The 15,989-nt window shown below is 43.2% G+C and overlaps 2 protein-coding genes across 2 annotated transcripts in view; both read right to left on the reverse strand.

The window, feature by feature from the left end:
• The window catches only part of cers1 (ceramide synthase 1), a 31,488-nt gene extending 26,017 nt beyond the window's left edge, over positions 1-5,471 (reverse strand). The window contains exon 1 of the mRNA XM_082524345.1: positions 4,302-5,471. Coding sequence (XP_082380471.1) covers positions 4,302-4,550 — 249 coding nt within the window. The 5' untranslated portion in view covers positions 4,551-5,471. The remainder of the gene's footprint in view (positions 1-4,301) is intronic.
• Positions 5,472-5,646: 175 nt separating this feature from the next.
• cope (COPI coat complex subunit epsilon) lies at positions 5,647-15,922 on the reverse strand. The gene is made up of 11 exons (XM_082524346.1): positions 15,824-15,922; positions 14,706-14,873; positions 14,490-14,552; positions 14,296-14,396; positions 11,987-12,139; positions 11,458-11,511; positions 9,561-9,642; positions 9,124-9,279; positions 7,642-7,710; positions 6,209-6,283; positions 5,647-5,983 (listed from the first exon to the last, which is right to left on the reverse strand). Exons 2-11 carry the CDS (start codon positions 14,805-14,807, stop codon positions 5,930-5,932), a joined length of 909 nt encoding a protein of 302 aa, XP_082380472.1. The 5' UTR covers positions 14,808-14,873; positions 15,824-15,922; the 3' UTR covers positions 5,647-5,929.
• Between the last annotated feature and the right edge of the window lie 67 nt (positions 15,923-15,989).

Consider the following 15,989-nt stretch of genomic DNA (forward strand, 5'->3'; position numbering starts at 1 on the left):
CTGCCTCCTTCTTCATTAATTTCTTGATTATTGTTTTTATTATTATTCCCTCTAATCACCGCTTCTCTCTTCTGCTCACTCCTCTATCGCCCTTCCTCTCTCTCCTCACTGATTTCACACACCGGTCGTCATTCCTTTGCTGCCGGGAGTCGGGAGTGGCCCGTTTTGAAATTGGACTTAATGACAGACAAAATGCATGCAAACATAAACAAATGTTTTTAAAGTCTTACGTTCTCATAAACACAAGCACACGCCCTGATAAGTGTAATGCACACTCTAACAACAAGCATCCGTGTAAACCACATAAACACAGAACCAAAGATGTTTGTGCAAACAGGAAGCTGTCGTGTGTAATTATTCTGTGTCACATTTTCCTCAGAAGAAAAGTCTTCCAGCACTTGCAGGTCTCGTGCACCTTTGAAACGGTGTCGTGGTGCTAATGATGCGCTACAGCATCTTGTGCAACAGCAGACCTCAAGTGCCTTATAAACAAGTTGTATTTAACCTAATAAGGTGCTGCTGTGCCTCAGACACCAAACCGAATGTGAAACATTCTGAAAAACACTCGACCACACATGCGCTTCGGTGCCACCCCCACTGCGCTCAGCTAACCCTCCCCAAGGGCTCGGTGACGTGAAGTGATAGTAGCGTGTGTGCAGGCTGCTTTGGTATCTTTCTGGTTCACACAAACACCAAACGCAACACCGTAGGATTGTTGCCAGGTTTGCAACCTTGACCTAATTTCCTTGCTTTTGAGGCACAAAGTTCACGCACCATAAAAAGATATGCGCTTGTCCGCGTGCCTGAATAGCCGCTGCATCTAAATGTCTCCGGACTGCCAGGTTGTGAATATAAAGCCTCCCAGAAAGCGTGATGCCTCTTTTTAACTTTGAATGTGTCTCTGTGCTTCTATCAGTCATCCAAGTGGAACAAGGTTCGGCTTTTGTTACAAGGCAAGCTGGCCAAACACCAATCAAAATCCAGTATTCTGCTCTGCTTTCATAATTGGGATTTCCACAGTGAAAAAATGCAAACCCCGGTAACTGTAGACTTGTAAAGTGGGTCAACTTTCATTCTTCAAAAGGGACTGGGAGCGCTGTAAGTAACAAAACAGGAAACTAATTATTTTTATCCGTCAAAGCATCATCTACAGGTGTTAATGTTAGAGGCGAAAGCAGGGCTGCAATTAACCATGATTTACTTTGCAAAGATAAAACAGCCATTAAAATGTCCTTGAGTACCAGGCGATACCTTTAAATGTCCACGAAACAAAATATTAGTTGATGCAATGTAAAAGCAACAAGATCACAAAATCTTCCACTGAAAACAATTCAGTCAATTCTGTTCTTTCATGTGAAGCCTTTGTGTTGAATTGTGTTGCATGTCAATGCTCCTCTGCTGGTAATAAGGGACACAACGTGTGACAGGAAAATATCCCCCACAATTACACCACCACTCGCAGCACCGCTCTGCTGCATACTTTGGTCTTAATGAGTGGTTATATCAGTCACTTGCCTTCCTATCAGCTCGAAGCAGTCTCACCACCCTCTGACCTCTGACCTCTGATCACATCAGCAACAACCTTAAAGTCTCTTAAATCACAATTCTTCCTCTTTCTGATGCTCAGCACGTCATCTTTACCATGTTCACTCAGTTGTTGCCACGGGAATATTTGCAGTACCTAATTTATTTCTTATTTATTTATTTTATTTAGAAAGAGGGGCAATACATATTAATTAAGCTTTTAACAAATGTAAATATGCCAGATTACAGCCTTGGGCTAACTTCCATCCGCAGACGTTCTGGCAGGTTGGTGTTAAACACAAGTTAGTAAAAACATACAGAGACACTATTTACAGGTCATGTGACGAAAACAGTGATCACATCATATTAGAAGAAACAATGACAAGAAGAGTGGACAACAGAGGACAGTATAGATGACAATAACGGAAACACGTCAATTATATTGCAAACCCCAGTATTGCACATGCCCCGACTGCCCTGATGTTGCACTGACCAGTTACACTAATAGTTGTTTCCCTTTTTGTAATACACTAACTCTTTTTAGTGTACGCACTCCCTGATATGACAGAGCATCTGTGAAAAGGTGCTCCGTCTGAATGCCAGTTCAGTCACCTCTAACAGTGGCTCCAGTCAGGCGGGACCCGGCAACACTGCTGGACTTTTGTTTAATAAAATCACTCATTGGTGGAGGCGCCGGACCATGTAGACCTTTGTATATTAGACAGGCAGATTTAAACAATTAGAAATTAGTAAAATGTAGAAACTTTTAATTTAAATTTGACAATGGTGATATGAAAAAGGTTTCTTATCTAATATCTTCATTGCTCTTTTGTAGCGTTTGATTGGCCCAATAGCAGCAAAGCTGGTATGAAATACAGTATTCGATATGAGCCAGTATCACAGAGTGCAGGAATGTAAGCGCTGCTGTCTGGTAATGATGTGCGGATATGTCTACAGTTCTGTATATTAACATTTACATGTAGCTTTGGCACTGTTCATTTGTGTGACTTTATTCCTTGCAGATATAAAATTTAATCGATCAGAAAAGCACCAGGAAACATCTAACATCTGTGCTAGTATCTGATGCACGTAGGGTCTCATCAGCTCTGAAGTTAATGACGTGTGTTTATGTATAACAGTTTAGCCACTTTACTCCAAATCAGAAACCACAGCAACAGCACAGAGTGAGTAACTATGAACAGGTCGAGGTTAAATGCTCTGTCGTTTACTTCAAATCCAAATTCAGGAGAGGGAGGCTTGTTCCCATTCTGCTAAGAAAGACATCGCACAAGGACGTCGGGCTCCTCTGGCAGCCAGCTGAGCTTTTCTGATGAGTAGCAGTCACATGGCTGAACGAACACTGAGCCCATCCTCTTCATCCCTGATAAGAACTCGAAAAGTGAACTGAGCTTTGACTCAGCATCTACAGCCCCCCCCCCCACCCCCCCACCCCATTATGTAGCACATATGTTTCATTGAGTCAAACATACATACGCTGACACACATGCATAATGTAAAAATGAAAACAGGCCTCCTTCTTTACATTCACAGGCAGCATCTGGCTCTGCACACAGTGCTTTCAGCTCCTGTGTGCAACTCTGGCCGAATCATCCTCATCACAACATCTATGTGTGTAGACACCCCGCCCCCACCACCGGGCAGATTAACTGGCCAGAGACCACATGCCCAGTCTGTGGTCAGAGAGCCCCTCCCTGGCAACGCCGGCCGGATGGAAATGCTCAGGCCTCAGATGAGTAAAAGAATAGTCTGAGTATGTGACCAGCAGGAGACACGCAGAGGTAAAACACATGCTGCCAGGCTGCTCTCAGAGACACTCTGTGCACATGGTTACACACATTAAAAAAATCACCATTTCTACTCTATGAAAGCAGATTGGTGTGTGTGTGTGTGTGTGTGTGTGTGTGTGTGTGTGTGTGTGTGTGTGTGTGTGTGTGTGTGTGTGTGTGTGTGTGTGTGTGTGATAAAGAAAGAAGCGAGGGGAGGCGCAGGCAGGAAATCCGCATCACTTGCTAATAATATGGTTAGTTGCCCTTAAAACACAACAGTTGTAATCTGTGACTAATTACCAGAAACACGACGAGTCAAGATTTACATAATAATAATAATAATAACCGTGATGATGATGATGAAGGATAAAAGGAAGAGAATGGATGGATAACAATAATAATAAACTTGCAGAAACAAGGCGTGCAGCATTAATAAAATACTCCAAAATAAAGTGAAACTAGAATAATTTTTCTAACAAGCATCCATTGGACCTGTTCACCCAGCACGTGTAGATAAGGCTATCTAACACGCACACATTTCTTCCCCTGGGAGTCCCCCTGTCTTCCTCTGCACACAGCGTGCACATTCAGAGCGTGCGCTGTGAAGCTGTGCGGCAGCTACCGTGTGCATCTGCGAGAGCATACGGACAGTTTCGTCCCCTACTTGAACGGCACTAAAATGAGAACCTGCGGTACGGGAAGCTGCGCGCGCCGCTGCAGCTGTGTTTGTGGTAGCCTGAGAGTCAGGTTAATATTTTCTGACACTGTGGTTAGGCTATCTGAGAAGGATTTAAGGTGCCCCTTCCTCTAACTTGTTCCTTTGTATTAAACCTGCAACAGGTTCCAGACAGTTCTTCTTAAACTCCCACCTGCCTGCACAGAGCATCGTGCGCCTCCCGTTATAACTACTGACAGATGGGAGGCCACACTTGTTTCAATTAGAAGAAAGAATCCCTAAGCCGAGCGTATTAGGGACTGCATGGCACCCACCTTAAACAGACTTTCTGTCAGTCCCCTCCTGACCTTCGTCCACAAATAGGCGCAAAAGAAAAACAGGGCGATTTCGGTCCAGGTAATGTAAGCGTTATCCAGGAAAGTCCGTTTGCTGAGCTCCAGACCGCAGCTGCTACAGTCTCTCCATGCGTCCAGCATGACGATGGCGGATCTGGTGATGAACTCTATGTAGCCCGGCATGGGCTCCACTTCAACCGCCCCGGCGCTCCCGGCAAGACTATCCATTGTGGTGAGGCGCAAAAACCAGCACGCAAGAAAAATATGGGCAAAGACACCAGCGAGCAGTGCGGTCCAGACGCGGCGACTGACTGGTTCAACAGCTTGCTAGCTGTGCTTAAAAAAAGAAGCCAGAGCAAGCCTCTCTAACCAGCTTAACCTCTTCAGTAGCCTAATTCTTTGTTTTCCAAATTAAGACCGGGGCCCATTCTTTTGCGTCCAGGACAGTTTATGAATGATACAGGGCCCCCGCCAGGTATGAGAGCAGACACGGCGGACTGCGCGGCTGGATTCGAGAATCACGCAGAAAAATTACGAAGCCAGTACAGACAATTAATGTGAGCCATCAGCGGCAGTCTGGAGGAGGTTTCTTCTGTTAATCATTCCGCTACGCACTCAGCTCATCTGCGCCCCGGTTAGCCGCCTAGCTAAATGAAATCGCAGCGCACACCGCAGTGAATGGAGCAGCATTGGCAGGGGCTTCCAAGCTAGCTAGCGACTTGAATGAATTAGCATTTATCGCCTTTGAGCGCACAAACACAGAGGGAGGGGGGGTGAAAAAAGAGGTCCAAAGCTCCTGTCGCTTCTCCGGTGATGGTGGCAAACCCTGCTGCGCTGTCACACGCGCGCTCTCATCGGGGTCCGTTATTCGCCTTATATAACGTCTCCTGAGTTTAACCTGCAGCTTCCCGTCACACGGCCGAGTCTCAGACGAACACAAGTTACTCCAGCTTCAGAAAACGGATGAATGAGGATGTTCTCATCCCACCAGGAGCCCCGTCGCCTCCTCTTATTCTCCTCCTCCTCGTCTGGCTACTAAACGTGTCCGAGGGTTTGACGAGCTGCGCTCACTGGTGCGTTCAAAGACGCACAGACAACCCAGCTACGCTTAAAAGAAACCGGGTAAAATAAATAAATGGAAGAAAAATAGAAAGGGGGGGAAAAAGCAGAGGGGCTGTGACGTAATTACCGCTCTGTCTTTGTGTTTGAAAGAAAAAAGCGTCATGTGCACGATTTGCATCACAGATAATTCAGAAAGCGCGTTCATGTCTGAATTTCCGGTCTCTAATACATTCAGGCACATAAATCCACACACCATCACACAGCCGGGTCACACGTTTATTATCATTTCAAAGGAATGCTCGCATTACACAGATGTGTTGTAAAACAAATGCAATTTTCAAGAGTGGATAGCAAAAGAAAGACGCGTTGGGCTGTCCCCACGGGGAGTTGTGACATCCAGTGTGGTTTAAATATTACAGCCAAAGTTTCAGAGCAAAAAATACCAAAGCACAGTACACGTTTAAATGAAAGGGAGAAGCTGGGTCTGTGGTGTTAAAGTGAACTCCATCCATTGTTAGAGCGCCTCCTCGGTACGAGCAGATGCTCTACGCTGTAGCTGTGGGAGCGTACTGCATGGCTAGTCTGTCAAACTCGTTCTCCTGCAAGAGAACAAAGAGCAGAGGGAACAGTTCAGCACCACAGGAGCACTGTAACCCACTTTAAGCATGTTTATGTACATCTGCACTCTTATGTAATGACACCAGTGTGGGACAAGGGCTAAAGACCCACAGTGGCTTCGCTCCAAAGGACACCTGGCACTAAAACTTTCATAACATCCATTAAATCGTTATATTTGTCAGAATGCTTAACGACAAGAATGTTACCTTAGCTAAATAGTCTTTGAGGAACGGGTGGGCTCTGTGTGCATCTTTCAGCTGGGAGAGGTATCGACTGGTTACCTGGGGACATCATAAACTCATCAGACACACAGTACCAAAAACAGGTAACGTTGGCCAAAAACAAAGTTTAAAAGTCCACAAAAAGCAGGTTTACAGACGAAAGGTGACACAGGGTTACCAACAGAGAAACAACTTTTCCAAAATGTCTGCAAACAAACTGTAACATGTTACACTGGTAAAGAATATCAGAGTAATGCCATAAAACCTCTAAATGCTCCACCTGTGTACTCCTTTCTATAATACCAGATATTAAGACCCTGTGTTTTGTATAGTTTGCAAATACATTTCCTCACAACTCCAGGAAACCTTGAGTGAGATGTGCTAATCAGCAGTTACTGCAGGTGGAAACAATCTAATGATGACTTGTAGCTTCATGTCAGCAATGTGCTGCTATCTGTCCACAATGCAGGTTATAGGGAACATACAAACTCACTATTTTTGCAGTCTGAAATATTGAAAATTGACGATATAGTGAAATTCCAAACAGCACAAATTCTATTCAAAGCAAAAAATAAAGAACTGCCAGGTAATATTCAGAGTATGTTTTTTTTGAAAGAAGGACGTTATAATTTAAGGGGTTTTTGTAACTTCAAAACAATGAAGCTACGTACTACAAGAAAAGGCTTTTGTGTTTCTGTTCAAGGAGTGAAACTATGGAACAAACTGAATATGGAATTAAAGCAATGTCCAAACATAAAACTGTTCAAAAAGAGTTATAAAAATATGATCTTCTCGATCTATAAAGAAAAGGAAAATATTGAAATTAAGTGAATGTCTCTATTTAAAAACAAACAAACAAAAAATTCATGATGTGATATTATAGTATATAGTATATCAGAAATCTGTTCACTATTTTTATTACAAATTATATCAGTAAGGAAGCTGACTAAATATTCACTGATAATTTATGGGACAGGGGTGGGATTAAATAAGTGTATACTTCTTCCCACTCCCTTTCAACATGTAAATTAATCAGAATGTTTTTTTGTATGTAATTTGTATAGTATTTTTTTTTTCTCTCATTTCTTTTCTAAATGTACTTGTATATTGTTCACATGTTGAAATAAATTACCAATCAATCAATCTGTGTGCTCTGAAGTCCTTATAATGTAAGGAAGATAAGTGAGCGTTATCTCATGAACTCTGATCTTCAGATTGTGCAACTCCTCTATGGCAGAAAGGATTTGTCTGGTTCAAAACAAAACAAGAAGTGCATCTTATTTTTAATCCTCGATGTAGGCATGAAGGGTGAGGGGGCAAAGCTGCTTCAAACCTCTTTGAAAGATGGTGACTTAATCTATAGGATATTGATAAAACCAATGGTTAAATCACAGACGGCTTTGGGTTCAAAGTCTCACCTCGGGAGCTTTGCCCAAGTGCTGGGTCAGCACGATGAGGTTGATCAGTGTCTCAGGGTGGCTGCTGTCCTGATAGGGATAAGAGAGAGGAAGACGCTTTACTGTCAGCAGGTTTAAAGTTTCTTACTGAACGACTCAGATTGACCTGCTGCAGGTCGCAGTGATCCAGTTTAATGTCACCCTGCTTTAAATGAATCACAGCAAAAACATGTGTGCTTACAGCAACATGAACCAATGCTCTCTAAAATCAATACCTGCAAACATGATAAGACCAGACTCACAGCAGGCATCACCAACCAAGGTTATTCCAGGCAAATCGTTAGTATCTGTTAGTTTGGTTAAGATTTCCTAACAGTTTACCTGATGTGTTTATTGAGAATCTGGACTCAAATTAACCCCGAAACTAATACAAGCTAAGCTAAAGCTTAACATTTTAAAACAAAGATGTTAACTCAAGTGAGAAAATACACCCAGGAAACCAAACTGAATCAAAAAGGCAAAATCAAATAAAAACTAATTAGAAAAAACTATAATAACCACTGGCATCAAAGCGATCTGCACTCAGATGGATTCAAAATGCAGATGACTTTGATTTATAAAGTGACCTGTAGTTTTTATTTACAACAGATTATATTCAATAGTTTAAATAATGAACACGGATAAATAACATTTGTTGACTGGAGGAATAAAAACTACAGTCCAACCAAATCCTGTTAGAGATCAAGTGCAGGAAGTGTGCATGTGCTGCCCCCTGCTGTCACACTCAGATCATTTACTTCTTCAGTTATACACTAAGATGCTTTATTCTTCAGGTCGTCTGGATTCAGCAGTTATAATATGGTTCACACTAAAACGAACCCCGCCTCCCACCCAAACACACGACCAATCACGTTCACTGAGCGTGACGCAAAATGTAACAGCTGCTGTCACAAACAAGAGGATCAGCAACAACTGTCATTTTTATCTGTGTTGAACCACTCACTGGTGGTCAGGATGCACGAACGTGGAGTCAGTGTGAAGAAATTCCCAGGTTTTCTAACTAAACTTGTGTTAAGCAGAATTGATGGTGCGGCAGAAGCGGCGCGTTTGCAGTCCGCTCAGGTCCGAGGACGGCCCGTCTGGCAGCGTACCAACTAAGTTGTACGACCATAAATTATGCTTTAGGAGTTCTTCATCCCCAGAGCAGTGCAGAAAACGAATTAATATGGGGTTCAAAAATAAGCTTCTGTGCAGGCTGTACATGTAACACAAGCATCTGACTGACTATCACACATATTGGCTGAGATCACGACAAGGAGGAAGATGTTCCTTAACATGAGTTTATTCATTACGTAAAAAGTGGCACTACTCTCAGCTCTAAGACCGTGGATCTAAAAGCTGCCTTAGAAACAAGTTAATAAAGCATTAAGTGAATTGTGCATAAATGCAGAGACCAGACAGACACACAAAAACCAAAAAAGCCAACTCCTGTGGTCCTCCAACCTTATCAAGCGCCTCCTGCAGCACTCCTTCAGCCTCCTCCCACTTGTTCTGAGCCATGTAGCAGGCCGCCTGGCCATTGAGGAGCAACAGTGTAGAAGAGTACTTGTCAGACATCTCTTGGAAAATGTAGTAGGCATCCTGCAGCTTCTCTCCACCCTGGAATAACAAACAGACTGTGAGTCAGTGATGATTCTGAAAAGTCAGTCGCAGCTGCTTTATATGCATCGTATTGTTTTTCTAATGAGGACGGGGGTGCAGAGCTCCTGAAGATATGAGCTGTTTAAGAAGCAGAACAGTCCATTCACCACCTGTCACACTCTGGCTAGGTTAGCTTTACACTGCACCAATATTTCCTGCTGCTTCAGTTCGTTTCAATGCAGCTACACCAACTCCTGTATTGTGCACTGAGGGACATTAATGAAGGTTTGTCCCCTCACCACAGCAATGTTAACCCAGGCTGTTGCTAGCTGGGTTAGGGTGGCGTCTTCATCCTGCTCCTGCATCTTCTTCAGTTCTTTCCTATGAAAAAAGAAAATGTGATGAGAGGATGACTGCCCAAATTTACAGTCTGTTTTTGTTAATGCAAGCTTTTCTAATTCACAGAATTAGTAACACACACTGCAGGTCTGCTGAGTTTAACTGTTTGATAGAGTGCTGTGCAAAAGTCTTGAGCTCCCCCTCATTTCTCTGTATTATGCTATTATTATTGAAACATGCAAACATACGATAGAAAGTAGCTGCTCTCTTATTTCCCAAGAGGTCACCACAGCGGATGTACGCGCATGCTGATTTTACACACGATGCCCTTTCCTGACGCCACCCTCCCATTTTTATCCGGCACTAGGAGTAGGCTAGCATGTGACCCCTGAGACTGGGTGTGTGTCTGCTGCCATAATCTTGTAATTTCTGTAAGCAGACTTCACGAATAGTTCTCCAGGCTTCTTGAAGGATATTCAAAGCTCGTCTTTGGATGCTGGCCTCCTTTTTTTTTTGTTCTCTGTCAAGACGATCCCACACTCTGGGGGATTTCATCACACCGGCTGTGTTTGGGATACACTGCACACCCTGCAGAGATAGCTGTGTTTTTGGCTAAACGCTCTTTGAAAATCCCCCAGTCTGTGTAAGACGCTTGTTTGACAAGTTGTTCATTATGTGTAGATACAGCACTGTGTCCTCCTTTTTTAGGCTAAACTCCTTTGACAATGGTCGGGTACAAGAGCTGGATTAACCCTTTAGGACCTACCATAGAACCAAGTCCGCCTGAGCTATCTTTATAGTTTTACATGCTGTAGCGCCATTTTTGGGAGCATTTCAAGTTGCTATACATCAATACAGCGGTTATATCCCAAATTTTAATAATATGTATGCTTTAAGTCCATAGTAACTACATAAATAGCAAAAAAGTGCAATAAACTACAAAAAAGAAAATCATTTTTGGTTCTTTACACATATTTGCAGTCAGAGAAATTTCAGAGGTTTATCCCTCAAAACCGTAAATGCAAAAAAGTTGCACAAAATAGTTTCCAACCACAGGAAATTTATTTTGAGTGTCTTCATAGTTTTATGAAGACACTCGTTTTTATATACTTCTCTCTATACTTTTTATATACTGCAGGGAAAACGAAAATATTATAATGCAAATTTGGAAAAACAAACAAAAAACGGCGTGTGCATCAAAATAAACTGTTTCCAGCAGTGTAAACATGAATTTTAATAACACCAGCATAGCTTTGTAAATGCGCTATAGAAAAAAAACAACGATATTTTCCGCAAAAATGACGTCACTTCTGGTTTCGGGCAGGTGATGGCGGACATCAGATAAATCGCACTGACGTCTATTCCAACGTAGGAAGTGTCATGAACAGCTGATCAGATCGGCAAAGCGTGTTTCTGGAATATTTTGGTTTTGTTGCTGCAAATGCTTTTAAAGCAATTTTTGCAAAGCCATGTGTGGAAGGAAACCGTGACCTCGGACAAGCTGAATGCATAAGATGTAAGTACAACTCTTCTGGTATCATGTGCACAAAAAACGATTGCGCTAGCTTATGTGCTTCCAGTTCTACCAGGCTTTTAAAATAGTTACGCAAAACGGAGCGTGCCCACTCCGACCGGCCATAAAGGGTTAAAAATGAGCCAATATCCAGAGAAGAACCTGGAGAACTATTGTTTGACACCGCATCAAAATAAATCATAAGAACGCCTGAAAGCTGGTTGAAGATTTTTGTGCAGAACTGTAGATGTGCGCTTCCAGAAGCTGATCAACCAATTCTAGTGGAAATTCTCTAGTGTCATGTTCATTTTTCTCTTGGATGAAAACACCAGGTAATGTCATACCTCGCCAGGTCAACACGATCCAAGCTCAGAAGCACCTGAATGGTCATGGCCATACTGATGACAAAAACAGAACAACAGTTGGTCAGTTTCATGCAGAGCTCTTTAAACAGCAGGGAGTGAAGATCCCACTGAGTACAGATGACACAGGACACATTTCACGTCCCAAAAACAAATTACGAGGGCTCAGAGTTACAGAGTTCAGACTGTAAAGAACCCAGAAATCATCTGTGATATTTAGAAAAACGTCAAACAAAATACATGATTGATGTATATGTAAATGTAGTTCATCTCACACTCCCACATATTAGCTGTGTAGGCACTTGTGCGCATTTGTCAAAGCAGCACAGTGAGTCCAGTAATCATGCAGATGACTGAGCATCTCCATCAAATATTGGTTATGAATAAAAATGAACGTTAAAATTTAAACTGTTCTTGTTTTTGTGGTGATTACTAGTCAAATATGGGGGAAATGTTTGGAGCGGATCATAAATCAAACCTTGTTAAGCTAAAAATTTCACTCCCTTCTTACCACTCGAGGCTTTCTCCTTGGTGCAGAGCCCTGAGGGCAGCATCAGTATTCATCTCGTGGTGATAGATGGAGGCAGCCATGAGTAGGAAGGTGGTGTTGGCAGCATCCACACTCTTTGCCATCTTTTTGTCCAAATCGGCAACGATTACGTCCCTGAACAAAAACAAAGCCTAATTAAAAGCTGTGAAGAAAAAACAACTACCATCTGAAGAGTAAGCTGTTTCCATCTTCTGTCTTCTTCATTCAAATTTGTACATGGACACCTTCCTGAATTCTGTCAGGCTTGTTAAGCAGTAAAACATGAATAAAAACTAAGCAAACGTAACATCACAAAACACAGTTTCCACTGAGAACAGGAAACAGTCTGTAACTATGACTATATGAGAGTGAAATAAACAAAAGTCCCACCATCAATATATATTTTTATACAATCTGTTAACCACAGAGGAACTGAATTATTTATTGTATCTTGTGTGCATTATTAACACAACACTTATTTCTCTTCTTTAGGACACACAGGACATTATTGAACACCTGGAGTTTGGAGTGGCAACAGATATAAGACCTGTTGGTGTTGATCAGGCCTGTATCAAGAACGAATGAAAACCCGGGACCCTCAAACACTCAAGAAGTCTCTGCTGAACCCAAATCTCTGCATTTTAAAAGTCATCGCACATCTAATTCTTCTTCTTCTTTCAGCTGCTCCCTCGGGGGATGACACAGTCAATTAACTGCCCATCACACCAACCCTCTGCACAGCTTTTCTCAGAGGTCTTCCTCCTACCATATTACAACATCCTTTGTCCAGTATATCCACTCTCCTCTTCTCTGCACACGCAGACCATTTCTGCTTCGCCTCTTTAACTTTGTCTTCAAAGTCAGAAGCCTGAGCCGTCTGATATACTCATTTTCACAGAGAGAGATCTGCGCATCTTCATTCGGCCTCCAGCTCCATCATTTCGACATCAGAGCATGTCACTGCCATCATATAAACCTTCCCTTTCAAGCTTGCTGCCATCCTTCTGTCACAAATTGCTCCTAACACTCATATCTACCCACTCTGTCCACTGCCTTGGATGATCGTCCTTTACTACCTCTCCTCCTTGTATTTTCACTCTTACACAGACATGCATCTTTTTTCTGTTGACATTCATTCCTCTTTTCTCTAGCACATATACACACACACCTCCACCTCTCCTCCACCCATTTTCTCCTCCCACTACAGTTCAGAATGTTGTCTGCAATCCTCAGAGTCCACAGAGACTCCTGCCTTACCTCATCCGACAGCCTGTCCATCACCAGCACAAACAAAAAGGCGCTCGGAGCCAGAGCCTGATGTAATCCCACCTCCACCTTGAAACCACCTCTCACTCCTCCCTCACAACAGTCTCGCTGTCGTCATACACCACCCTCAAATAAACTCTTGACACCCTCACACAGCATTGCAGTTCCTCTCTTGGCAACCTTAAATCTGCTTTCCACAGAGCCACACAGACCAGCACATATCGAACTGCTTGTGTGAACTTTAGCCTACTACTGATACAGACTGGAAGGCCACAGTGACAACTAGTATTAACTACAGAAAAATAATACGTTTTATCCATATCCGGGGGCGATCGTGGCTCAAGAGTTGGGAGTTCGCCTTGTAATCGGAAGGTTGCCGGTTCGAGCCCCGGCTTGGACAGTCTCGGTCGTTGTGTCCTTGGGCAAGACGCTTCACCCGTTGCCTACTGGTGGTGGTCAGAGGGCCCGGTGGCGCCAGTGTCCGGCAGCCTCGCCTCTGTCAGTGCGCCCCGGGGCGGCTGTGGCTACAATGTAGCTGCCATCACCAGTGTGTGTGTGTGTGTGTGTGTGTGTGTGTGTGTGTGTGAGTGAATGGGTGGATGACTGGATGTAGTGTAAAGCGCTTTGGGGTCCTTAGGGACTAAGTAAAGCGCTATACAGGCCATTTACCATCTGCTCTATCGCCAAGTCCTATGTCCCTCCCGTGGCGGACTAGTGTAAGTGGATGTACAAATGGTACGTCTCGATGCATCTCAATCATCCAGGAAAGTAAATCTCCAAAAGTTGATTCTGTTCATCTGGACGTAGCGTTTTGTGGGAGAAACGTTTCGTCACTCATCCAGGTGACTTCTTCAGTGTCAGCTGACTGCAGGTTTCCCCATCTTATAAAGAGTAAATTTGCATAATGACTGAAACCAGCCCACTGAAGGAACAATGGGCTGGGAGGTTTATAAGATGAGTGACGAAACGTTTCTCCCACAAAACGCTACGTCCAGATGAACAGAATCAAGAGGTAAAAATGGTACCTTTTGCTCTCACTCGACAAATACTCTGCAAACATCTTCACAGCCTGCAGCTCGGGGGGAGAGTTGGCCTTGATGTCATCCAGGACAACAGCATACTTCCTCTGCAATAACACAGAAAGTAAGAGGACGGGTCTCATCGACACTCCGTGACAGCGGTGGGTGCGCAGTGACAGAGCTCTGATGGAGACACTCACCTGAGCAATGTACGCTCTATACAAAAACATGTCCCTCTCGATCTCCTTTTCTGGTGACGACGGCTTCAAAGACAAAACACAGGCAGCATTTCAGCACCGAGAGAAGTTTGAGCTAACAGGTTTAGCACTGCTGCTCGCAAACGGGACGCTGGCTCACACAGAGCCGCGGGACAGCTTCGTTTAAACGCATTCAGGTGTTAACTGTTTGTCACCTACCTTCACTTTCTGCGCCTCGTTGATGCACTGCTGATAGCTGCCGATGTAATACGCATTTTTCACATCGAACAGCTCATCAACATCTCCCTGCTGCGCCGCCATGTTGACTACAGAACTTCCTGGACACGTAGCACATATACGTCACCTGCTTACGTTTTGCTCAGGATTCTGGGAGATGGAGTTCAACAACAAACTGCTGAGAGCATAGATTTATGATATATCTCTGTGATACATGCTGAAAATTTGCTGTCTTTAGTCAACTCTTTTTTTTAATGCTCTGGTTATATGTGTTTATATTTTTTTGAATTTTTACATTTCTATTTTGAGGCACTTTGTGATCGTCACTTTCTTACTTTGTTAGGAGTAGTACCCATTTATAGCACAGAAGAGCCCTTCCAGCTCTCCTCTCTCCTGTCTTGTCTTACTTCTCTCTTTCACCTTTTCTATCTCTTTGAAGAAGTGAGGCTCCATAAATATTAAAGAGGTAAGTATTACTTCTCAGTTGCAGTGAATTGATAGAAGAAAATAAAGAGAAAACTAGATCAGTAGAAAACTAAACAGAAGAAAGTAGAAGAGAAATAACAAGTTAACATAAACCAGTGACACACTCCGGGGCCTGATCAGCCCTGGCAGGGCCTCCTTGGATGAGGGTGTCTAGTGATAATGGCCAAAACACCCGATGAATCCAAGGTCCACTACTGACAATGTGTCCCAAATTTTAATATGATAATCTAGATCAGATCTCTAATCCCTAAACCTAACCAAGGAAGGTAAAAAATGGCAGATTAGCCTGGGTAAAAGACCGAAACACCCTGTGAAGTTGAGGCACACAACGATGTGTGCCGCTGGTAAAGTTTCTGGGCTGCCTTTCCTCATAACAGCCATCCCTCAAGACTTTCTCCATTTGAAGCAATGCATTACCAGGGATTGTAACATCTAGTCCTTTTACTGTACCCATTTATATGCGCCTTTACTTATTTCAATGTGATTTATTCTTGTGCATTTAGACAAAAGTGATTATTCTGCTTTAGTTCTGCTTGACGTATCTGCAGCCTCTGACACCAGTAATCATGGGAGGGGTTGGTATTTCTGGTTCAAATGGTTCTCATCATACTTACCTGTTTGACCTCATCGGCCCCCCTCACACGTGGGGTTCCTCAGGGCTCAATCCTTGGTGCAGTTTTCTTTCCTGGGCATTCTGCTAAACAGCTTCAAAGGCACTTCCTAGAATTTCTTTGCTGATGACACACAGCTGTATTTTTCTGTCAAGACAAACAACCTCTC

This window comes from Aulonocara stuartgranti, assembly GCF_965226115.1.
Source record: "Aulonocara stuartgranti genome assembly, chromosome: 23".
NCBI classification, from domain to species: domain Eukaryota; kingdom Metazoa; phylum Chordata; class Actinopteri; order Cichliformes; family Cichlidae; genus Aulonocara; species Aulonocara stuartgranti.